At 36.2% G+C, this 26,054-nt stretch overlaps 3 protein-coding genes and 1 long non-coding RNA gene across 6 annotated transcripts; 3 read left to right on the top strand and 1 right to left on the bottom strand.

Annotated features, from left to right (window-relative positions):
* Window positions 1-154: 154 nt before the first annotated feature.
* On the top strand, window positions 155-14,475 carry LOC122397016 (calponin homology domain-containing protein DDB_G0272472). Of its 2 annotated transcripts, none has more exons than XM_043395817.1 (6): window positions 155-611; window positions 10,881-12,489; window positions 12,772-13,073; window positions 13,177-13,439; window positions 13,510-13,821; window positions 13,899-14,475. In XM_043395817.1, exons 1-6 carry the CDS (start codon window positions 498-500, stop codon window positions 14,095-14,097), a joined length of 2,799 nt encoding a protein of 932 aa, XP_043251752.1. In that variant the 5' UTR covers window positions 155-497; the 3' UTR covers window positions 14,098-14,475. The 2 variants fall into 2 exon arrangements, with proteins under 2 accessions (XP_043251752.1, XP_043251753.1); XM_043395818.1 differs by lacking the exon at window positions 155-611 and adding an exon at window positions 9,951-10,088.
* On the top strand, window positions 2,531-7,098 carry LOC122397018. Its single transcript, XR_006259074.1, has 3 exons — window positions 2,531-3,291; window positions 5,389-5,450; window positions 5,516-7,098. It is a non-coding gene; the product is annotated as an uncharacterized LOC122397018 (long non-coding RNA).
* Window positions 14,476-14,622: 147 nt separating the features above from the next.
* On the bottom strand, window positions 14,623-17,730 carry LOC122397017. Its single transcript, XM_043395819.1, has 5 exons — window positions 17,295-17,730; window positions 15,866-16,652; window positions 15,506-15,781; window positions 14,923-15,433; window positions 14,623-14,849 (listed from the first exon to the last, which is right to left on the bottom strand). Exons 2-5 carry the CDS (start codon window positions 16,642-16,644, stop codon window positions 14,625-14,627), a joined length of 1,791 nt encoding a protein of 596 aa, XP_043251754.1. The 5' UTR covers window positions 16,645-16,652; window positions 17,295-17,730; the 3' UTR covers window positions 14,623-14,624.
* A 447-nt stretch (window positions 17,731-18,177) lies between these two features.
* On the top strand, window positions 18,178-26,033 carry LOC122397013 (ATP-binding cassette sub-family A member 2-like). Of its 2 annotated transcripts, XM_043395814.1 has the most exons (25): window positions 18,178-18,288; window positions 18,365-19,009; window positions 19,109-19,398; window positions 19,481-19,639; window positions 19,728-19,968; window positions 20,041-20,208; window positions 20,296-20,483; window positions 20,559-20,723; window positions 20,847-20,955; window positions 21,021-21,175; window positions 21,245-21,406; window positions 21,497-21,568; window positions 21,643-21,781; window positions 21,849-22,086; window positions 22,169-22,328; window positions 22,391-22,607; window positions 22,686-23,204; window positions 23,307-23,432; window positions 23,509-23,727; window positions 23,814-24,086; window positions 24,170-24,471; window positions 24,612-24,759; window positions 24,829-25,039; window positions 25,118-25,331; window positions 25,415-26,033. In XM_043395814.1, the coding sequence occupies exons 2-25, from the start codon at window positions 18,697-18,699 to the stop codon at window positions 25,628-25,630; spliced, it is 5,004 nt and encodes a 1,667-aa protein (XP_043251749.1). In that variant the 5' UTR covers window positions 18,178-18,288; window positions 18,365-18,696; the 3' UTR covers window positions 25,631-26,033. The 2 variants fall into 2 exon arrangements, with proteins under 2 accessions (XP_043251749.1, XP_043251750.1); XM_043395815.1 differs by lacking the exon at window positions 18,178-18,288 and having other exon boundaries at window positions 18,316-19,009.
* The last annotated feature ends 21 nt before the right edge of the window (window positions 26,034-26,054 follow it).

The raw sequence follows: 26,054 nt of genomic DNA, 5'->3' as shown, positions 1-26,054 counted from the left end.
TGAAATCGATATTACCAACCGCGAAAACAGCATACTAGCGCCGCGACGTTCCGCCGAGAAACGTGAAAACGCGCTCTGATTGGCTGCTTCATTCGCATTCAAGTTGTCAAACGCTAGACGGCCGTTAAGAAAGCAGTTGCGTGCTAAACATTGTAACGGCGACGGAATCGGAGAACTTGCTCGTGTAATCTCTACAAGTTTGAGTTATTTACGTATCCTAATAATACATCGAACCAACTCGATTGAACGCAACGTGAAGTGACCGAAAAAATTGCCATGAATGTACGTTCGAAGCAAGCCGACCCTTTGTTCGTAGCATCGTGGAAGAGAGTGTGAATGCCAACGCTGATAAGTTCAAGTGTTCTCGATTTGTGTGTAAAACGTCTCATGATTCAAAAGTGATTACTTCTGGATCCGTGTACGTCGACAGTGAAGCAACGAATACATTTCATGAAACAGACAACGTATCTGGCAAATATTTGAAACGCATTGTCGGGATGTCAAGTCCAAGTCGTATCGGTGGTTCAGTTCGCGAAGGAACCCGGGTGGTGCTTCGAGAGATCACTGCATCCCTTCATAATTCACCTCCAATGCAACCGCCTTATTCCAAGGTAATTATACATTTATTTTTTCCATGTTCGATAACTTATTCCTAGGTATTCAACTACAAACTCCGTATTATTCGCATATTCGACGTTCTTATCTTCTCTCGTCGTCTCTTTTTCCCCCTCGTTGCGTCCTTTCTGTGTGTTTTTATTGCTAACAGTCGCTAACAGCCGGAGAATCCCTATAAATAAACCCTGAATCTCCAGGAGCACCTTGAAACCAAAATAAGTTTCGCTTCTCGCGCGGGAGCATTTCTTTGACGTTCGAAAAGGATATACGGTATACTCTTGTAGAATTCATGGAATTATTTTGCGCGATAAAGAAACAAGCTTGCATTTCGACTCTGTATACACGACGTTCCAGTAAACTTGCAAATTGTTTCAAAGACCGCGGATACAACAAAATTATTTCTTACGTTTCAAGGCTCGTGGCGGGTCTTTTACATGTTCAAGTAGTAAGTACTAGACTTTCCACTCTTCAACAGAAAATGTGATTATCGAAATATTTGTTCAGTTTGAAGCTATCCGTAACAGTTGCCGAGAGAAAACATTTCGTAATACCGTGTGTGTGAAACATCCTGCATAGATTTGCATATTCGTAGTTATCCTAATATTTGTTACGTGTGTGGAATAATAAATTAAGGAAAGTACAGTTAATGTTCGAGACGCGGAGCCATAGACCATGTATAGCATTTTCGTGAAAAATGTTGGCATTTTTCGCGCGCATGCAACAAAAACTGGTTTGTCCCTTAAACCGGTTCTACTCGGTATTGTAAAAAAAAAAACGTTGCATTCCTGTCTCCGAGTTTCTGTTTACGGAAATGGTATAGTATACATATATCGAATGAAAGGCACAGTCTTTTTATATTCAATAATTTATTGTACCGTTACATCGACACCTATGAATTTTATTTACGAACGAAATTATCTAGATAGTGTTTAGTGTTTTGCGTTTCAAATGTCTGTTTTGTAGATTTTAATTTTGAACGCGTTATACAGGATCGTCGACTATAAACAAGTTAGGAGAAAGTATATTAAAAATCATTTTTAATGGCTGCTTACAAAAGACTACTTAAAATATAATAAACCACAAGTGCATCTTTATTCCATCAATCTAATCTACCATACATTGGACTGGATTGCGCTCGAAATGTGTTTAACGCGCTACTATCTCCACTCGAGAGAAAGTGTCGATTAATGAGGATGAGTTTTAAAATATCATATTCGGTATCCATATCATACATACATATTGCCAGAAATAATGGCATTGCATCTACATCAAATTGAAATCTAACAAATTTTCTCTTTGTTAAATTTTAGATGTATTCTGAAATGTGAAGTAGTGTTTTTACTGAACTTCATTTATACCACAATGCTTCATCCTCCATGTCGTTTGCTTTTAGGTATCAACAGGTATTGTCCAGCGATGCTTTCACGCATGACGAAGAATTGCTTTTAAGCGGCCTTTTTTTTTTTTGTTTTTGTACGTCGGGAAATCCTCATGGACACATGGTAGTGCTCTTACCGGCTAAAACTCCACGGTGACCATCCTCAGGTGCCTGGCAAGAGACCAGGAACTCTAGTGAGACATCACAGAGTTCCCCGCCGCACCGTGCCTTTTCAGGCCCCTCCTGGTGAGAGGCACTCCTCCCACCATATTTTCACTCAATCGCAAGCGCCTGGTTATCAGCACCCGGGGGCCCGCGACATGGGACTAAACCGCCAACCGCGTGGCCAGGTTGGCCGCAGGACTCACCTGCTGCCAACCTGCGGTCTTAGATAAAACTGGCAAATATCCCATGCCCCAGTCCACTTACACACGCATTCATACCGGTGTTTGGTCCGCCTTCTCAGGCTGATGACCTCATCCCCGCATCCCATCTCAGCGACTGCCCCTATCCACCACCTGGGGACGCACCACGCAGGGGTTCACCTCCCACCTGGACAATCAAACGGGTGCGTGGGCTTTTAAGCGGCCAACACACGTACTTAGAGAAATAGTGGAGATTTACCCACGAGTTTGATCGATCTTCTTTATCACTGATTTCTCTCGTGGCAATGACAGTCGATCAAAACTATGGACAAACAGCCAATACATCTCGACCGTGTATGGTCCATATTAAGCATTTCATACGATCAGTATCGTACGAAGCTGTGGAGCATTTATTGTAAATGATAGCCACTGCAAACAGAGCAGGCTGTACAATTCTTTTTTACCATTTTGCAACGAGAAGATGATAGAAAATAAACGGTTTAACATTCCAGAGCCGTGTCCCGGAGCAAAACAAAAAGTTTGTCATCTTCGATTGTTCATAACCTCAATTTCTACTATCGATAGATCGAAGCGACAATTTACCATCGGAACATTCGAGCTCGAGATTAACGAGTATTCACGTGTCACTCTAGATAGCGCCACGCTGGTCGCACCTCTCGCGTGCCTCGAATCGCATCCCACCACTTCCATAGTTGGTGATCTTCGTAGCATAATGCCTGTGCGGCGTGTGCGCGGTTCGGCGATAGAACAGCAGGGCCATAGCAAAAGTGTTAGTACGCGTATTATCGTAGCAGAACGGTGGCGATGACTCTCTCATCGCCGATGGTTTTACTTTTCGGCATAGAAGCACGATCCACACTAGACGCTGTCTAGCCGCGACGTTGGTCATGGATTACGAAATCGTTTCGAAAGGTGAGGTGAGACGCTGTAGCGTTTTGCCAGTAGCGCAAGCTTCTTCGCGTACACACACATACATACATACACGCACACGTATATGTTCCGTCTCTGTCGAGCGTGCTGGTCAGTGGTAGTGGTGAATGTCTAAAGTATCGATCGAAGAATGCGCTGCGCTAATATTAGAATTTCGACCAGAGATATCTTCCGTTGATCGTTATGTTCGGTGAGTGCGTGGTCTTCCGGCGAAGACAAACAGACTGCGTGGGTGATTCCTGGTCGCCACGATATTAGACCTCTTTCGATTCGTTCTGACATCGTGTCGAATACAATCGAACGAAGTTCGGTCGATAATATCTATACGAATTCTGTTCACGATGCATTTATAAGTCAGATTAAAAGAACGAAGACACCGGGGATAAGAGAGACACACCCTTGCGAGAACTGTCACTTCTCGCCCACTATTTTCTGTTTACCCCTGTCATCGCGATCAGATGGGAATGACTCACGCCAATGGTGTGTTGTGGTCTCGATGATGTCAAGAACGCACCGAATAAGGAGAGCGCGGCTTCTCGAGTTTCGAAGGGAATTGCTTCTGATTGCATCGCTTCGTTCGCTTGAATGCTTCGGGATACGGTGTGCTCGAGTGAACGCGTTCAGTTTATACCGTAGATTAACAAGTAAAAGCGCACGGTATACTCTAATTCGTCACGGTTCGCGGAAATGTCCTTATAATTCAAACCGATTATGGAATCGATCATTGACACGGCGGTTTTGCATTGATACGCAACGTGTAGCATATATAAGGTGGCCTGGAAAGAAACGGTACCAAAGAATATTTACTCGACTGTTAATAAAATTAGGGGAAAAACGTGAGATGAATTAAAATTTAATGTCTCAGGGGGAACGATGCGCAGGGATATTTTCTGCTTAAATGTCAATGACCTCCTCAGTAATCGATGCTGCGGCTATTCTGTTGAAATTGTACAAGTTTATCTTTGTCAGTCGATCGAACTCAGCGTTTTAGTTTTTTAAAATTCTAACGACCCCACGGACGTTTCTAGCTCACTGTCTATGGATGTTTCTGTACCTCTTTCGATTGATTTTTCGCGAGTCTCTTAACGCGTTGCCAGATCAAAACCGTATAATATTCCGTAAAAGTAAAATTTTGATTTTGGACCGTTGTAAGTTACATAACCTAAAATTTGTTTCGGTACTTGTCTTCGTAACCTTCTTAAAATTCACGAATTCTATCCAAATTTGTTTCCCTCGACGTCTTGACTTTAGAATTAATTTTTCTAGCATCGTAATAGCAAATCCTGTCATCCATATATGGGCGACGCAGCAATCAAAGCGTTAATCGAAGTTACTCGCGGCAAGAATACGACGAACGATAGTTGCTTGCGGTACCAGCGGTTTTTTTACCACGGGTAAAAAGTAAATAAAGTAGCGTACTTTATTATTCGTTTCGTTGCATTTTCACGCTTTGCATTTTGTTCGCGTCAGTCTGTTTACAGTATGATGTCAATCTGTTTCATGCTATTAAAATACTGTAATTGGTATGCAGAGGTAAAACAGTTATTAACGTTTTAATTGCCACGCTGCGCGCCAGCCTGCGTTGCATGTTACATATGTGCTTTGAACGCATCGATTGTCGTAGATAGATTTCTGAGGGTCTGCACTCTTGCACACAGAAATACTAAATATTTATTCTCGTGGCACACCTAAAAAATATCAATTTCATACAATAGCCACTAGACTATAATAAATCTTTCAATTCGATGTTCCAAAATCAGCATTATGCGCAGTGGAAATATAAGCTGACATGGGAAAGAAAGGTAGAAGGCGACATCTTTCGTTGATCTTAGAATCAAACATTTATTAGAATTAACCCTTTACGCCAGTTTGCGCTGCGTCAAAATCGTCCGCAGTCAAAGGGTTAAATTACAAACAGTTATAAACTCCTCTGGGGAAAAAGGATAATTTTAATTCCTTAAATACACGTTACAAAATTACATTGAAATAGCTAGTCGCTTCTATTGAAATAAATTCTTGGAGTCCAAAGTGCTGATGTTTATATTGAATTTATATTTACCCAAATCTGAATTTTTGCAGGATTTTAACTGATTTTAAAGATAACCCAGGGCGCCTTAGGGATTTTCGGTGTGAATGGAAAGGTATGCAAGCTTTGCTCGACTCTTAACGCTTTAAATAAATTTTAATCGAAAATACTCCCTTCTAGGTCTGCGCGCGCGTTTTCGTGTCTATAATTAGGTAGTCTGATTTTAGCGGACCATCTTGTATATATTTATTTCATGTACAAAATACTTTTGATTTTTCGTTGCAAAACACGATGTACTATAAAGTGTTAGTACAAGTTACTAAAAATGAATTACGAAAATAATTGAAAAAGGAAACAGGAAAATGAAAGTTAGTAATATAATTCAACAATAAATAAATTACTTTTTGTGAAAATGTTCATGCAATAATGTATAAAGAAGAAATTATATAATCTTGTTATGTAACTGTATTGTATTATAAGAAAAGAAAAATAAGATTGCATTTCCTTTTGGGGGCAATATTTAATTCCGTGAAACGTGTAGTTTAATGGAAATAGTAATGTGCATCCATATGGCGATAGCGTGCAAGATTACCGTGTTTTACATGTTCTACTTTCTAAATGCGTTTGTTTTCTACAAAAAAAGCCATCTAGAATCTGTTTGAAACATTCAATCGAGTATAATACAGAATTCTACGTATTAATTAGAATTTATCGTGTCTATGGGAGTAAGACGATTCGTAATTTAATTAAAGGCGAACTAATTGTTATTTAATAAGCATGCATAAACGTGCTGATACATGTTTTATTGATTCACTCTCTCGGGAAATCAGCTAATATCGTAGTTATTACACTATTAATAGGATAGATAAGATTGTGTTATGAAATTAGTGAGATAAAACTCAATAGTACGATTATTAGTATTTTGCATACTCGAGAGGATATTATAGACAAGGATTTGGAAAAAATCGATTTTCTTTTTAAGATTTTTAAAACGTGTCGTTGGAAGATTTCTTTTAAGTTCATGCTACGTAAATTGGAAATGGCAACAATGATATTTTTAAAACTAGAAATAGAAAGTTGAAAGTACCACTATATGGTGGAGACATTACGAAATAGAAGTAATGCTCTTTTCACAATCGCTTAATATCCATGCTGGTTTTTATTTATTAACAACGATACATAGTTTCAAATCGACATCTAAAGTAGTTTTCATTTTACAAAATCCCCAATATGCCCTAGTTTTTCCACAGTAAGGTTAGAATGTTCTCTTGACTTTTCAAATTAAAAATTTCAACCAACGATTCAACGTTGCAAGCTGTTTGTATGCGTTCGCGATAAAATGAACAAAGGTCCCTTAAAAACAATCGACTTCGTTCGGGAGTTTGTTTGGCAGAGTGGAAAACTGGAGCAGGCCGGCGGCTGTGAAAATTCAGAAGTGGGAGGGAAACAAGAAAAATACATAAAAGCACAAAGGGGTGAATGACAAACGGAAGATGATTCGTGTCGTCGAAAATAAGCGTGTCAGGGGCGAGGATGCATAGGTGGGGAAGTGAGAAAGTTCACTACGTGGGGTTCCGTGAACCCGCGTGTAAATATGGGTTCGTATCGGCCGGCAGTGACAGCCGAAAGTGGAGGTCCTTTAGGAAGTCATGGGGAATCTCGTCCACAAGGTAATTTCGCGTTAGACCACTTTGAATTAAAGCCGGGATTATTCAAATTTACGGAACATTATTCAATATCTCTGAGAATTAATATAAACCACGTTGTCAGTACTAATACTATAATGGATTATCAAATTATTATGATCAAAGCTATAAAATTATAAGTCAGTCAAAGCTTGAACAAGAATGGAATTAATTTTGTTATAGAAAGTACTGGGTTTTAAATAATATGTAACGTGAATTTTAAAATTTTTACAAATCGTTTAAAAAATTTTTTAAAAATATATAGTTATTTATATTCCATTCCATATGTAAAATTGCTTGATAATTTTATAACTAAAAAAGTATGTTTATAAAATTTACAATACTGTTACATGGGGAACAGACTATTATTTAACGATGTTAGAATAAAATGTGTCATTTTTTCATTTGATCACAATAATTTGATCAATATTTTAAATGTATTAAATTTTTTTTTTTAGGGTAAATCTAATTATTTCTCTTTTTTTATCACTTTTTTTGATACTTTTGTTCTACAGTGTTAAAGAAAATTTAAACTCGGTTGAAACGTTTGATATTGAACATTTTTTGCTTAGGTAAAATCAGATTGGCTTTATTTTCTCTAGAATAAGCCTCTTGCATTGGATATAGTCACATATTTTAATTAAAAAGAATCTTTCAGATTACCGGTATTTGTTTAGTATTCAGCTCACACCTGAGTTAAAAACGACTCGACCCATATGTGGGTCAGCCGACAGTCAACGTGTTAATAATACGTAAAATGTCGTTAGTATTGTGTAAATTTATTTTGAGACTATACAGGGTGTTCAGACACCCCTGGGAAAAATTGTAATGGGAGATTCTAGAGGCCAAAATAAAACGAAAATCAAGAATACTAATTTGTTGATGGAAGCTTCGTTAAAAAGTTATTAACGTTTAAAGTTCCGCTCGTACTGAATTTATTTCTCGAAAATGCGCAGGATTTCGGGGGTATGCCTATTCACCAAAAATTATTATAATTGACCCCAGAAACCAAAAATAATTTTTTTAGAACGATTCGAAATTTTTGTTTTACCAAAAAATTTCACACCTTCTCGAATTTTTTTCTAGAAAATGTGCAGGATTTCGGGAGTATGTCTATTCACCAAAAATGATTATAATTGACCCCAGAAACCAAAAATAATTTTTTTAGAACGATTCGAAATTTTTTTTTTTACCGAAAAATTTCACACCTTCCCGAATTTTTTACTAGAAAGTGGGTAGGATTTCGGGGGTATGGCTATTCACCAAAAATGATTATAATTGACCCCAGAAACCAAAAATAATTTTTTTAGAACGATTCGAAATTTTTTTTTTTACCGAAAAATTTCACACCTTCCCGAATTTTTTACTAGAAAGTGGGTAGGATTTCGGGGGTATGGCTATTCACCAAAAATGATTATAATTGACCCCAGAAACCAAAAATAATTTTTTTTAAACGATTTGAAATTTTTTAATTTTGTCGACAAATTTCACACCTCGAATTTTTTTCTAGAAAGTGGATAGGATTTCGGGGGTATATCCATTGACCAAAAATGATTATAATTGACCCCAGAAACCAAAAATAATTTTTTTTAAACGATTTGAAATATTTTAATTTTGTCGAAAAATTTCACACCTCGAATTTTTTTCTAGAAAATGTGCAGGATTTCGGGAGTATGTCTATTCACCAAAAATGATTATAATTGACCCCAGAAACCAAAAATAATTTTTTTAGAACGATTCGAAATTTTTTTTTTTACCGAAAAATTTTACACCTTCCCGAATTTTTTACTAGAAAGTGGGTAGGATTTCGGGGGTATGCCTATTCACCAAAAATGATTATAATTGACCCCAGAAACCAAAAATAATTTTTTTAGAATGATTTTAAATTTTTTAATTTAATTTTTTAATAACTTTTTAAAGCCTCTGTCAAGAAATTGATATTCGTGATTTTCGTCTTGTTTGCATTATCATTATAAAAACAAACAACTTTATTAGAATGGTATTTTTCGCGAAAAATCTAGAGTCCTTTCGAGTACTACGAAACGTAAAAGCAATGTCTCTACTCGAGAAATGTGAGAATCTTCATGTTGAGGGCTCTTAAAGCGTACGGCTTGCAAGCGACGATTGAATCACATTATGAATCTCGTCGAGGTTTTGAAACTGTATTCTGTGAGGAGTAAATTGAATCGCGTTAGAGACCATGACCACAGATCTTTACCTCGAGATTAAAGGTCACTCTTTCGAAACTCAATTTGGTAAGATAGGGATTCCTATTTAGAAACTTGCTTCGAGATGAACTTTTGCAAACGTATACGATGTCACAATGGATCGACGGAAACAGAAAATAAAACGAAAAAGACGTAGTTAATACACACAAAACCACACCGATAAACAATGAATTTATAATCAGTCAAAACACAGTTATTAGTCTTCTACATCTTAAAAAAGACAAAAATCAAAAACAACAAAATCGTAAAGGGTCGAAACGTTTCAATTTGGTAAAATCAATAAAATAGAAAGCCAACTATATTTCGCTCATCCATTACTCTATGGAACTTACTTTGTACACATTTTTTCACAAGCAATTCTTCCTTCGTTGCCCAACATTCTTTTTAAATTGAAAAAGAAATGAAAGAAAAGATATACAGACGGGTGTGTTAGATTTTCATGGGTGCCCTTCTTCGATCTATCACGTTTCCTTTCTCGCGTACTGTAAAACATCGTCGACGATTTCCCGTGCAAGTTTTTGCCCCGACTACGCGATCGCCGTTCAGCTCATAACTGTTCTTGGCATGGATACGCGGTCGAAACTGGCGTAAGATCCAGCAAAACAAAATCCTTCTCTCTCCGCCCCTATATTTTATTATTAGTCGCAGCGAGGAGCAATAGTTGCGCAATTCCTGAAAGAAATCGGCGATGTTCGCTTAGGCGTCAGCTGATACACCTCAGTGGACGGCGAACTGATCGCGAGACGCATACAGCGAACTCGTCGTGTTCACGCGAAAATGGAATATATCAATAAACTGCTGCATCGCGCTGCAGCAAGGACGTCGTCGCCCACGCCGCCGGTACTTTGCGTCAGATTATGCTTTCTTGCCATTTCCAAGCTACGCGAAAATCCCATTTCTGCGTAGTTATCGCGTTCGCGGGTCGCCAAAAGCGATCGCGACATCTGTGGATCCGTGGAAAGCGCGAAGTGTTTCGGTTTCGATCCACGGATCGGATTAACGATCAAAATTTCATAATTTCTCTGTTAATTTCTGTGGTCATAGACTGAAAAAATCGTTAACCGATGCAGAATGTGATGTTGTATGATTGAGAACTGATCGTGATGGAGATTTGTTGATTGTATGATTCTGAGATCTATGGAAACTCTGCGTTGGTCCAAGTCTTCTAACGATTAAAATTTCATGATTTTTTTGTTAATTTCTCTGGTCATAGACTGAAAAAGCACTCGTAGATCTTGTTAACCGATGCAGAATGTGATGTTGTATGATTGGGAACTGATCGTGATGGAGATTTGTTGATTGTATGATTCTGAGATCTATGGAAGCCCCGCGTTGGTCCAAGTCTTTCAACGATTAACATTTCATGATTTTTCTGTTAATTTCTGTGGTCATAGACTGAAAAAATCACTTGTAGATCATGTTAACCGATGCAGAATGTGATGTTGTATGATTGAGGATTGATCATATAATAAAAACTTCTATTTACAATACTATTGCTTTGAATATCGCAAAATGACACAGAGAAAGGACCATTTTCAACATTAAATCTTGCAGACTCGTTCCTTTTTAAATCTTGAAAACAATATCTGGTCATCAACTTCCTCCTACTGATAGAATTTCTTTTCTCAACAGAGTGGTAACGACAATTCGCTGCAAAAGATAGCAGAGCATGAGGTGAAGGTCCGATTCGCCCGGGAGTTCGCCGACGTTGGATCAATCAACTACTCGACCCCAGAGTCCCTGTCCTCGGCCAGCAGCTTCCACAGTCTCAGCAGCAGCCTCAGCACCAAAAGCAGCAGCGGCACATGCCCGGACACCGTGCCACAGAGTTCCAATCAGGTCACGGATACTTCGTACACGAGCAGTATACCCGGCGTCGAGGACTTGATTCTCGGCTGCGCGAACATACACCTGAACGGCGAGGAGGATCAGTCGTTGAACGAGCTTCAGACCACTCACGACCTCAGCCAGGATCAGACGTTCACATCAGCCACCGAGGGAGCAGACCTCACCGGGGACATTATCAACGATATATCATTGGCGGGGTCTGAAAACGCCCTACCAGTCATCGAGGACGACTCCTTTGAACAGCATTCGCCGATAAATCATCCGAACGATATCGAAGAGCGACCTATATTGATTGTTCCTAACGCGGTAGTGATAGAAGAACCGCTGGAGAGATCGGTTTCTCCGGACAGGAGCAATGACCTATCTAGTAGCCTACAAACCTGTAGCCTAACGAACGTCGAGGAATTTTCGCTGCCGTTTAGTAGCGCGACGATCTCGAATTTAGATTCTACAGTGTGTTTGTCAACTGTTAGAGAAAGCCCGGCGGTTTCCAAGCCGGAGACCTATACTGTAGCAGAGAACACTCGGCTCGAAACTCAGCCTTTGACTTTAAACGTTATACCTTGCTCTACTATAGACTCTATAACCTCGGTGTCTACGCTATTGGAACATGCGGAAGGGCCATCGTTGCCTAGTATATCTACAGTATCTTTAGTGAATCTTACAGACTCTGTAAAATTGAATGATGGTGACTCGCACGGAGTCGAGGACAATGTAAAAAGCTCGTTGGCCAGGTCATCGTCACCTCTTAATGATATTAACGAAGTTGTAAGCACCTCTTCGCAAAATGTATTGAAGAGTCCTGGTCAGGAGATTGAGAATACACACAGAAGCCAGGCAGAGACAGTTTCACTCAGTTTTAATAATGCTACAAGCGGCAATGAAAATCGTACAAACCTGTTAAACAATACTACGTTTCCAATACCTAACACGCTTGGAATTGAGGAACATTTGGAAAGTACTGTTTACAAGGAAACCGAATGCAATAACGCTTCTAATAGCAACCTCGAACTATCTTCGAATATAGAGAGCCTGAAAGTAGATGTATCTCCAGTGGTTACGAAGGAAGTAGACGTTGTCGAGGAAACAGACGCGATAAATGCTGTAACGGAAACAGAAATTAGAGAGGAAAAAGAAGAGGATCTGTCCGACGAGAAATTGGACAGGACTCTCACTTTTGATGATAATTCATTGAACTTGGAATCTGAACAAGAAGTGGAACAATATTCGAAATTCAAGCCTCAACGACAGAGCACTACGTTAGCTATACCTGTCGAGCAACCAAATTTCAATGAACTGAAATCTGCTGCTGATCAAGTTGCCGATGATATCTTTAGAACTACATTGGAGTTCTCTGAAGAAACTGACAATTTTATCAGTGCCACAGCCGACAGTGAGTACGCGATCCTCTTCAGGTTTAAATTTATTTCTACAAACAGCAACGATGGTTTCTAATGATGTATTATTCGTTTGAATTACTTATTTTGATGTCAGATCACCTCAAGCCTCTAAAGTCAAGATTTACCGATGAGTCGAAACGCTAATATTATTTTTTTAATTAATGTATTAATCGTGTTCTCAATATAAATAGTTCTATTGCTGTTACCTTTTTAATTTTTGTTAAATTCATCTTGTTGATTTAATTCACAATCATTAATGGCAATTATGTATTCAGTATTTCAAGATCCTACCGATTTCGACTTTCTGGTAACCCACGGCAATACGAAGCACATAAACCGCTTGAGAACTGAATCTTTGTATGTGAAGTTCGACCCTTTGGTGTCGGATACCAGTATGTTACCCCAAGGAAATAGTCCGCCTATAAACGAGGAGCAAAATGGGAAAACTGAAAACACACCGCCAAACATTGATACGCCAAAACGTAATCCTGCCATAGCGGCTATAGACAGGCTACTTTTTTACAGTCCTCTTTCTACCAGCATGACGCAGAAAACGGAAGAGCCTCGAGAGAAAATTGTGAGTATATATCATGGCGTTTCTTTGTCTGAAGAGAACTAGAAATGATTTGATCCATAAACATTTGATGCGTTTACTAATGTGTGGGATGAATATGTTTTAGGAACAGGCTACCGAAGAACCAAAATCGGAAACACCACTTGTTAACGATATCGATATGAGCAAAGAATTAGAATTAGTGAGGACAACCGTACTACAATTAGAGGAAGAGTTGAAGAAGCAAAAGAAAGAGTATGAAGCAGAATTGGAAAGGCAGAAGAAGGAGTATGAATCGGAATTAGAAAGGCAAAAGAACTTTTTCCAAGAAAGTATTAACAAGTTACAAGCACAAATAGCGCAGGAAGTGAAGAGTAAATCACAGATGACGTAAGTTTGTTTGTTGTCTGCAGAGCATAACGTTTCGAATTAAGTAGAATAAATGGAAACCTGTTTACAGAGTCGTGGTCGAGGAATATGAGAAATCGATCAGTCGGCTGCTCACAGAGAGAGAAAGGGATCGTACGAATTTCGAGCAAGAGAAGGTGAAGCTGCAAGAGGAGCTTCAGATCACGAATTTTCATTTGGCAAACACGGAGGATGCTTTCAATGACGTTCACCAGAAATACGAGAAGCTCAAAGGAGTAGTATCGACGTATAAAAATAATGAAATAGTTCTGAAAGAAAGTATCCAGGAAAATATGGAAACTATAAAAACTTTAGAAACGCGATACGATCATTTAAAAAATCATGCTATGACTCAGCTTGAGAAGTATGCTTCCAAATGGAATTTAATCGTACTTAACTAACGTTTTGATGCATTGTTATACCGCTTAATAAACATTTCAGGGCTAACTTGGAATTGGATGCAATGCGAAAACAACACGAGGATGAAACGGTTAAACTTCATGCCATGCTGAGAAAAGCAGAACTTAAAAGTAATTCACTGGCGGAGCTGGTCGAGCAGAAAACTAAAGAAAACAAAGAACTGGCCCAAATATTGGATGAAGTGATCGCCAGGGTAGGTCACCAAAACGCGGATGAATAAACGAGTATCGCGAATGCAGCGCGATTAGTCTTTATTTTTTTACTCGCCCCGCCCCCCCTTCTCTTAATGTTTTAAATACAACCATATACTAGGTATACATGCGTTGTTTCTAAAATTATTAATTGCAAATTATGTTTTTGTTTCAAAGAAGCACCTTTTATTAATTATTTATAAGTTGTGAAATATATATATATATATACTATTTTATCGCTAATAAAAAAATAGGCATATTTAAAACAACCTCTTGTTTATATTTGTGTAGTAAAAAATATAATCAAATATTGGAGCATCGACTCCACAAATAGTTCTTAACAGTCACACATTATGCGTCCACAGAATTGTACGCAATTTGTTATAATACAGTTCAAATACATTTCACTATGTTTAATTAAATAAAATCCACTGTTTGTACGTAACGCCATATCGACATGCGCAAGCGCCAGCGTTCGATCGTTTATGTTTTGTTGATAAATAACGAACTTTGTGCAAAGTTCAGTCAATTGTTCTTCTAGCAGCAATGAGTATTGTCAGTCTGTTGGCCCTGCCGCGATTACATATAAAACGTGATGTGTTGCTAGTTTTAACATACGATCACTTGTACTCCCTGGCTTGCGAGGAATATTTCTATTTTCAAGGTCTGGCATATATTTCTTTATGGTGCGCGCTAAACTTGTCGCGTAGCACTTGAATTGTGGGTGAGTCATGCCGATTCCTTTACTTCGTAAAGCTTCCGCTACCGCCCATAGTAATTTCTGAAAAGTCACACTTCCATTATACCATGTGATCAAAGATAGTTATTGAAATAAAAAAGTTGAAAATGTTCACCTTTCTATGCGCGTCACTGAGTTCGTGTCTTGATGCGGCGTAAGACTGATTACTTTTTTCAATTATGTTACTAGACGAGTGCCGGTCCCACGTAGATACCGTGTTACTATGCAATTCGTGGGAACAGTCAAAGGACAAGCTCTTTGGCCACTTGAATCGAGGACCCTCCAACTCCTCCTCGTTCTTTCTTTTCCTCGATTCTTCTATCTTCTTAATCACTTCGTAATTATTCTCCTTTGCTACTTGCGTAAATAGCGTGCGTTTAATGGTTTGAGAATTCGATCCAGATGTAAATTTGCTTGGCCCGGCTCGATCAGGGGGGCTTTGAAAGAGGGCACGCTTTGACGTTTCTATTTTTGACTTTACCGGACTGGGCCCGTCTAAAACAAGCCTGCGAGATACTTTTTTTTTTGTTGAACTCCTGGGGGTCCCTCTTGGGCTTTTGATTCGTGGACTTTTCCCACGTGGACTCTTCCCTCTTGGACTTTTGCCTTTCTTAATGGTGGGTTTTCTTGATTATAAACATTTTTAATCCTTGCATTAGTAAAGTCTAGAACAGGCTATTCCAAACTCGATTACATACTTAATATTTAACACTAGTAGTTTCTTATTGTTGAGCGCTAAACCTTGCAAATTTGCACTAGAAAATGTTCTTCGTCTTCGCGTCAAATGACTTAATCTCTTTCCTGGACTCTGGCCATTATCACGTTTCGCTAAAAGATTCCGTTTTTTTGCACTTCCAGGTGCTTGCTTAGAAAACCATACAGTGCAAGTAGATTGAGTCTCAACTCCTATGTATCTTTCACATAGTTTTATTGTAAGGTTTTCAAATTCTTCTACTGCTCTATTTCTGTTATAACTAAAATTTCGTAAAGTACGGGTAATAAAAGTATTTCTCAGAGGATTTGATAAGCAAAAAGGCATTGTCTATTAATGTACTTACTGGATCCCATAAAATTTGTGATGATATGCTTCAGGCCATGCCAAAGCAGCAACTTCTCTTTCATTGATAGTGCAATAAAGAAGCAATTGCTTTTGCTCAGAGACAAAAGATACTTGCTCTGCTTTTATTTCACTTGGTGGTAGTTGTATCTGTTCAGCATTTAAAACTTTTGTCGCGCATTTATTATCATTTTCTGCATCAATTTTATCGCTAGGAACTATTTGTTCTATTCTAAAATTATCATCACAAATGTTACTCTGAACATCTGTTGTGTCTACACTATTACTAACATTACTTGGACATTGTGGATCACAAGCATCAAAAGCAGTAGATAAATTTCTAGATGTGCTTTTGGCACGCTGGTAAGCATTGTTTGTACCAATGTTTTCTTTCTGTTGCTCTGAAGATTCCTGATTTATACTTTGTGGCGATTGTTTCTTTGATAATACATCTGGTGTCCAAAACAAGTGGTGATTTTCATAAATACGTAACAGAAATTCTGCACAATCAGTTCTGCAAATTGTATGTTTAGGTGGTGGAGGTACACCACTTAAAAATGTATTAATTTTTGCTAATAAACTATAATCAGACTTAGCAACCAAGTCTGCCTGAGATGGTTTCTCTGGGGTAGTTATTACTGGCACCACATCATTTGTTAGTGTTTCATTGTTTTGCTTATCTTCTTCATTATCACTGTCAAACATTTCTGGACTAGGGACATCTGGACACTCATTTTCAGATGCAAGACTTCCATTTCTGTTGAAATAACAGCAATCCATGGCATTGTCTATAAAATGTAAAAATTAAAGATAAAATAATTTATAGAAAAGTCTAATTCATTTTACTTGTTTGTACAAAATTTTATACAAGATTCTGAGAAAAGTTATTAACAAAAAGAATTAGCCAAATAATACTTTTATTTATTATAATTATAAGATAAATTAAGAAGTCAAAAATATATTTTATTTGGCATCTAATATTCAAATATAATTTTATCTATCCCTGTTATAAATACAATCCAGAATAATTATAAATAAAATATATTTGAATAAAACCATTTAATTTCTTCAGTTTTTACGTTACTTTCGACGTACTACTTTATTTTAATACACGTTAGTGTTCAGTAAATAATGCCTTACATATTTTTATTTCAAGAAACGCTTAGTTCCGTATGTGAGCTAACGTACAACGTAGCTGTTCGTTACGAGGAACAATGTTGTCTAACCTTGCACATAAGTCCACGTAAAGAACAATGTAAATACGACAATCTATATCTATAATTTGCTTGCGTATCATTCGAAGAAAGAAAAATAATTGCCACTCATTAGAAAACACGATTAGCCTGTTGCTTTCTTAGGCTTATCGAGTATCTATGAAGTGTCGTAGATCACATTTTAAAATTAAATAACATAAATTCAAATATACTTACGCCTTTTAGTTTGTCGACATTAAAATATTCTCCCCTCGATAATTTACCGGGCAAAAACCAAATTCATCTGTTTTTCTTCGCGGAAACTAGAAACAACATCTCTAAAAACCTAACAGTAACACTGATCCGTAATAATTCCCGTATGTCATGCAACTGACGATAGCACGTCTCTCTCTTTAAGGCTGATTTCCGTGTATTACATATTATTATGACGAAACGTGGTATTTTTTTCTTCAATTAATCTTTTTGGGCATTTAACATGTATAAATTTGTGTAATACCCATATATTTCATCGAAACAGTTTCCGCGTGACTTTATTACGCATGTATCGATTACTTTTATCGTTCGAATTTTGGTAATGGACGAAATTTTTTTCCAGCCAAAGAATCAAATGCCATTTTTACGAAATTTTTCATTTCGAACAAATTTGATTCTATAATAGATATTTAAAACGTTTAAGAAAATTTAAATACATAAATTAAAATGCGGGAAAGTCGATAATACGAAGCAGTTTTCTAATTAAAAATTCTCATTATTTTTGTTTCCACCACCACCCTCTACCCATTCACTGGTATTTTAATAGTCCCGTTAAAAACATAACATTGACACATCGACTGTTATTTAACTGACGTTTCATACTGGAAAAAGTATTATTTACGCAATGGTGATTTAGAAAATTTGCCAGTCATTCGAAACGTGACTAAATACAATACGTATTAGCGATAATAGGCAGGTGTATTCGATATATTTCAAAATGGTGCTATAGTTACAGTGATCCGATAACTTGATATCTCGCGGGACGGCACTGGGGCAAAGGGAGTCGGACCGCCCATTTATCTATCTCGCTCACTTGCTCTTAGGCAGTCCACATGCGTGTGTAACTGCCGCGACGAATAGCGAATTAAAGATCAATGCGTGCGTGGGAATACGTGTATCCCTTCCACATTCCTTCCGCGAGACTTCAAGTCAGCGGAAGACAATATTATGTATACATGTATATATATATTTTTAAGGTATTGTAAATTTTTGTCTTACGGTCCGATTGATAACAAACATAATTTCTTTTTTAGAAAAACATAATGTGACAATCAGTGAAAAGTAAAGGAAAATTATTCGAAGAAATTTTTATTAAATTTAACCAAAGTTTTTATGAAGAAATGAATTTAATGTGCTTCTTATGACAATTTGTTAGTCAAGGTTATGTGGTCAACATGTATTGTATTCTGCCGTAGTATGTGCTGATTCATACATCAATTCTCATAATTTATTCTACGCTCTTTTATGAACTTTCAATGGCAGCGTATAACATGCCAGTTTATAAGTATAAAGCATATGTGCTATATTATTGATTTGAATTTGAAGCCGAAGAGTTTTAAGGGAAAGCAGTCAATTAAGAATCAAAATGGCAAACAGATTCAGAATTCTTAGGTTGCTTTTGTATAAAAATCTTATAGTGCGAATAAGACATTGGAAATTGGCAATCTTTCTACAGTGTATGGTACCAATTGCCTTGTTTGTATTAATACAAGCTGTAAGAGACTTTAGTGTCCAGCCGCCACATGTAATTAAGGAAAGTACATATTATCCAATAGAAACCAAAGAAGAGCTAACAGATTTAAACAGAGATTTTACATTTTTATATTATGTACCTCAGAACGAGGACACAGAAAAAATTGTGGAAAATGCACGAAGATGTTTGAAATTAACATTTGAAAGTAATTATTATATTTAATAATTTGTGGTTTTATGTATTTCTCACATTGTTACTGTTTCAATATATAACACACTATTCTAACGTTTTTCATTTCTTGCAGGAGTTAGCGGATTTGAATCTGAAGATAGTATGATAAAGGCTTACACAGTTTTACAAACTGAATCACCAACTGCCATGGTTTTAGGTCTTGTTTTTGAAGAATATAACACAAATGATATAAGGTATAAAATTAGACATGCATTTAAAATTCCAAATATGCTGTTCCAAAATGCATTAGATCTATCGTCGTATATTGTATATATGAATGCCATACCATTTGTACAATTACAAATGTGTGTTGACGAATCTTTAATAAATCGCACAGCACAGCATTCTATGCTTGATACAGAGGTACAATATACAAATGTATTAAATTAAATTGTCGTTCTTCGCATTCTGTTATACTTTATACTATTTTTTATATGTATTTTAGGTGTCAATACAAAGAATGCCTTACCCACCATTTGTGAAAATAGACGAGTCTGATGTAATACTAAGACTGACAATGTGTATGTTCGCAGTAATTGCTTTTATAATTCCACTTTGTATAGAAACGGGCTACGCAACAAAGGAAAAATACATTGGTATAACTGTTAGTAGCTTATGACACAATGAATTTTTTGTAATATTAAAATTAGATAAGAAGGATTTTTCACCTTATATTGTATAATTACATGCAGGTTTTGATGGCAATGAATGGAGTAAAACACTATCAGAATTTATTAAGTTGGTTAATTACTGGCATATTATTCAGTATTTTTTATATTGTACCGATACTTATACTATTTAAAAATACTTTCTCTGGAAATGTTGATCCATACTTGTATTATAGCAATATTTTTATATTTTGGCTAGTACTTACAACACATGTTGCCCATTTAATATTGTTCGGTATGCATATTGCTGCATATTTTTCAAAACGTAAGTTCTGTTTCAGCATAAAATACGCATGTTTTAAAACAGCTGTGATTAATAATACCATTGTTTTTACAGCACTTTTCGTGACAACAATATTATCAGTTGTTTACTTTCTTTCTTTTTCACTTCATGGAAATCTAATGAGACTCCAAATTTTTTTTATAATACCATATTTAGGGATATTGTTTCCAAACATATTATTGTATAGACTTTTTGAAGAGGTAAACTCATATGAATCCCAATGTAGGTAACAATGTTTTAGTAACTATATTAATATCCATTAATTGTAATACATATTGTAATCAAGTATTAAATATATTGAATTTTCAGTAACCGGTATACAATGGTCAAACATGTTTATTACTGGAGATGCACAATATAACACTACTGGATGTGTTGGATTTATATTTATCTTTTCAATTATTGGCATTCTACTACATTTTTCTCTTGCAGTATATGTTAATGCTGTACTCCCAGGAAAGTATGGCGTACGAAAAAATTTGTTTTATTTTTTAAAGGTAAATTTTTTAATATCACAATATTTCTTTGAATGCTTTATAGGAATATTTGTCTAATAAAAATAAATTTTACAGTATATTAGGAAAAATAAGGTGAATCTTGATGAAGATATGGAAGATTTTGATTACGATGAAATAGATAATGATAATTTTGAACCAGTCTCAAACGGTGCACTTACTCCTGGTATACAGATACACAATCTTAAAAAAACATATACAACTGGTTGTATACGAAAATCAGTACGTTTCAGATATATACTGACACTTAAATTTTAAACGGACAAATTCTTTTTATGTTTGTTTGATTAACTATTATAAACATCCGAAATTTTAATTAATGTACTTATAATTATTTTACAACAGAGAGTTCAAGCTTTAAAAGGAATTTCAATGGATTTTTATAAAGGACAAATAACGGCCTTATTGGGTCATAATGGTGCTGGGAAAACTACACTCATGTCCATCATAACAAGTACAGATTTTTTAATAATAAAAAAAAAAATATATTTGTGTTTCTGATTATGCACTTTTCAATAGGTGTCATAAGTCCAACCGAAGGGAAAGTTATTATAAATGGTAAAAATATTAAAAAACACTTGGATTCCATTCGAAATGATCTGGGATTATGCCCTCAGGAGAATATGATTTTTCCAGATTTGAATGTATCTGAGCAATTAGAATACTTTGGTCGTGTAAGTGATTTAATAAGATTAAATAAAACTGCACATACATAGCACATAAAAATGTATATAATATTTTAGTTGAAAGGTGAAAATAAAACTAAGAAAGAAATCAAAGAGAATGTTAATGTTTTGCTTAACAAATTAAAATTATTTGATAAAAGGAATGTACTTCCAGACACATTGTCTGGAGGACAAAAGAGAAGATTGTGTCTTGGGATGGCTCTTATTGGTGATGCCAGTGTAAGCGATTTATTAGGACTAATGTAAATTTGTTTTGTTTATAAGAAAAATACATCGGTAAATAATTTATTTCAATGATATTTTATCTAGACTATAATCTTGGATGAGCCAACATCAGGAATGGATCCTGAAACTAGAAGAGACATATGGGACATCATACTAGTAAGTAGCTAGTGGTAGTTAGTATAGATAATAATTCATATGAAATTTTGAATATGTTATTAAATTTTCTATAGAAAGCAAGAGGAAAGAAAACAATTTTGATTAGTACACACAATATGGAGGAGGCTGACATACTTGGAGATAGAATTGCTATTATTCATGGTGGCAAATTAAAATGTTATGGCACGTCAATGTTTTTAAAAAAACAATATGGTTAGTGAACTCATTACTTAAATATAGCGTGTAATATCAGCATGTAATTGTATAATATATGATTTAGGTTACGGCCATATAGAAGTTACATTGTCAACTAAATCCTGGTGTAATTCAGACAAAGTCATAAACAAGTTCGATCCTAGAACGCAGCAAGTAAGCGTGGATAGCGAGAAGATTGTATTAAGCGTACCAAATTCTGAAACTTTACCTCAATCTCTGGACAAAGTGGAAAGCCAGAAAAAGAAATTGGGAATTACAGGAATCAGTGTTTCACTAATTACCTTGGAAGAAGTGTTTTTAAAGTATACACTCACTATCTATTTTATCGTTACTTAACAACACGACTCGATCAAAAATTGATTTATTAATTATTTCACGATTTAGAGTTATAAAAAAAGAAGACAATGGAAAACACCTGAACGAATTATTTTCTCCATTATCGCAAAGAGTAGAAGGATGGAGTTTATGTATGCAGTCAATTTTGGCACTGTATCAAAAGAAATTTACCTATACCAAGAAAAACTTAACTAATACGTTGCTAACAGTAAGTGTTATTACTCTTAGATCTAAGATTTTATAATTTACATACAATAATAATTCTTTCAGATATTTTTACCAATTGTATCGGTCATACTAATGAGTTTAAGTCACGATTCATCTAATGATTCGACAAATATATTTCCATTAGAGCTTAGTATGTACAAGCATTCCAAAGCTCTATATTCAAGTGATAATAAAACTTTTGGTACGAACTTCAAAAATCTAGTGGCGGATTATGGTGGCTCTGCCGAAGAAGTGCCACGAAATATCAGTGTTACACATGGTAAATATAGTAATTAATGGCTACAGCAAATTGTCGTAAAATCATTAGATATTACCACGAAATATAACCGTTTTTCAGCTTTATTGGATCGCTCTCTTCAGGATATTGCTACGTACCGTAATAACTATATTGTCTCCGCAGAATTCAATATATCTGACGGAGTTTTGTACGCTAATGGTTTTTATTCTGGCAATTCGATCCACGGCGTACCAATAATTATAAATCTTTTATCGAATGTATTGATCAAAAGTATTGCTGGTAACGAATATTCCATTCATGTTTCAAGTCAGCAGTTACCAAACAGTCTTTCTTCGATGGCGTCAGAGATGCCAGAAATAGATTCATTGTCAAGAGTGTTGTTATTCTGCTGCTTTTTCTTCCCCACTGTAGCACTGTTCATTATCCATCCCTTTCAAGAAACAGAAACGAAAATGAAACAGCTCCAAAGGATGACAGGCGTTACATCCATATTGTATTGGTGCACTATGTTCACATTTGATTTCATAATACTTACAATATCTGTACTTAGTGTCGTGCTTGGATTCTACATCATGGATGTTGTCATGGATATTCGCTTGTACTACAAGATAGAAATATGTAAGACAATAAACTTTTTCATAGATTATACGAATCAGGACATGTATAGCTTAAATAATGCCGAATTTAGCAAATTTTCTACATTCTTAATTCGTTTTTCAGTGACAATGATATTATTGTTGATGCTCTTTGGTATCAACTCTTTATTGGTAACTTACATCTTCAGCTTTGCGAATAAATCAAAAAATTCTATAGTAACTTTGTTAAGTCTTGTACCTGTTGGACTTGGTAAGTTACTTCCCATTATGTATTTCATATGTTTGGAATATTTCAAAGATTCTTAATAATAATTGTTGTGTTACAGTTCTGCTGCAGTATCTCTTACACGGGGTGATTCACAGTTTTAAAAATTTGAACGTTCTATACATAATTCAAAAGAGATTATTCCGGTTGATACCACACGTGAGCTTGTTCCACGGTCAATTGTCGTTTTTTAACGTGGCTATACAAAACGCAAGGTGTCGTCGATTGCCAAAACGACTACTGGATGTGGTTTGTCTTGGTTACAAGGATGTTTGTTGCGGTATGAGTACATTGCCAATATATATTTTAATAAGTCTGTTTTTTTCCGATATTGCACAGCATTATTAAAGATCAATAATTTTGTAGGTTTGGAATGCTCAGATGGAACTTGTAAGAAGCAACTTCCTTATTTTTCTCAAAGCGACAACGATATGAACTTGATGGAATGCATTATATATTTATCTGTCACGCCATTAGTGTATTTCTTTCTACTTATTATTTTGGAAGAGAGATTACTTGACAAATTGTACATTAAGATGTTTGGTCAAAATTTGAGGAATGCGTGCGATATACAGGATGAACAAGTACGGGCAGAGAAGAACGCCGTGGCATCGGAAATCAGGAAATTGAACAACCGAAGTAAAAAAACGATTAAAGATTAAATTTATTTCTTTAAACTTCTTTTGGAAAAACATTTAATATCAATGTAACTTGACGTCTAGGTACTCTTAGCAGAAAAGAAAACAAAGACAAAGCGACTTCTGCCGTGGACATAAATTTCACAGAAAATTCAGATGACAAAAACGACACTCTGTTTTTGGTTTACGAATTGAGCAAATATTACGGAAAATTAATGGCGGTGCAAGAAATCAATTTTCGAGTGAAGCAACGCGAATGCTTTGGATTGCTTGGTGTCAACGGCGCTGGGAAAAGTACTACTTTTAGAATGTTGACTGGCGAAGAAATACCGAACAGTGGCGCCATGTATTTGGGAAAATCAAATATTAGCCTCGACAAGAGAAATGTAATGTACAATCATTTTTATGACGATATTATTTTTTTTTTTTTGTAGTGCAGCGGTGCAAATACAATATGTCGATTCTTCTCATCACTTTACATAAATCCTAGTCTCTAGTATTTCTATATTTTATATCTTTTCCATAGTATCTTTCTCAAATGGGATACTGTCCACAAACTGACGCGATGCTCAATTCCTTGAATTCATTCGATCACCTGCGATTGTTCGCTTTACTGCGCGGCATACCCAAATCGAAGGTGGATTTGGAGGTTAATAAGTGGATCAATCGACTCAGTAAGGATGCGTTTGATTTGTCACGAAGAACCATCGTGCAGAATTTATAGAACACGTTGACCGTTTCAGATTTAAACGCTTGTATGTCTCAACCAAGCGGTACTTACAGCGGAGGGAATAAAAGACGCTTGAACATCGCTATGGCACTTATTGGAAATCCAACTCTTGTTCTGTTGGATGAACCAACCACAGGCGTCGATCCTGCGGCTAGGAGGTCTCTGTGGAACATACTTCAGTCCTGTCAGGCAATGGGACAAGCCATTATACTTACTTCCCATAGGTATTTCACTTGACTTGGTAATACATATTATTAGAAAGCTATTGTATTCTGATTTATACAAAATAAAAATTTGTACAGTATGGAAGAATGCGAAGCTTTATGCAACAGACTAGTCATTATGGTGAAAGGTCAATTGGTATGCATCGGTGCCAGCCAAGAATTGAAGCAACGATTTGGCGCCGGTTACGATATAATGATTAAATTGCAACCGAATCGATCGGACGACGATACTAAGACCATAAAGAGGATCATGGAAACTTCTCTATCGTGCGAGATCAGAGATGAGAATTTGGTAACCATTCGGAATAGTTGAGAAACACTTTTAGATCCACGATCGAAGTTATTATCAATGATATTTCGTTCTTTGTCTCGCAGGGATTTCTTGCGTACCACGTAAACGATACTGGAACAACGTGGGAGAAAATGTATAACACGATGAACGATCTGAAAGGTCGATTCAGTTGCGTCGAGGATTACGCCGTTTTGTCGGCAACGTTGGAGCAGCTATTCATTCAGTTTGCCAGGGGAAATAAATTAACGTATCCCGAGGAGCCTGTAGTAGATACAATTGATCCGTCAGCAGTTGTATAAATAATATTATAACGATGAACTTACCGCTGACGATATTACGATGTTGCGCGCTAAGTTATCCTTGCAGCGGTTTTCAATGCATCGATTTACAGAAGTATTAAATTAAATATGCATAAATTCTATTGTGCTGTATATTTATGGAATATTTATATGTGATATTGTCACGACAATTGTATACATTCTCAGCTTTAAAATATTCTATATTATGTATAAATGTAATATAATTTATCTTTAATAATATATTGTGAACTAAGCTACAACTTATGTTACATCGTTGTCTATAAATAAAGTTTAGTTCTAGCTCGATCGTTCCTAGATAGACTCGGAGAACAACGATGTTACGATAAAAAAAAGCTTCGTCGTTCGAACAGTATTTTGTTGTATGTTTTCAAATACTTTACAGGGAGGGAGAACTAGGATTTAA

Source organism: Colletes gigas, unplaced genomic scaffold (genome assembly GCF_013123115.1).
Source record: "Colletes gigas isolate AHSC1104 unplaced genomic scaffold, ASM1312311v1 Colletes_gigas_Sc00008, whole genome shotgun sequence".
In the NCBI taxonomy this organism is placed as follows: Eukaryota; Metazoa; Arthropoda; class Insecta; order Hymenoptera; family Colletidae; genus Colletes; species Colletes gigas.
Note: the sequence above shows the minus strand (reverse complement) of the source record. Positions and strands in the feature narration are given on the sequence as shown.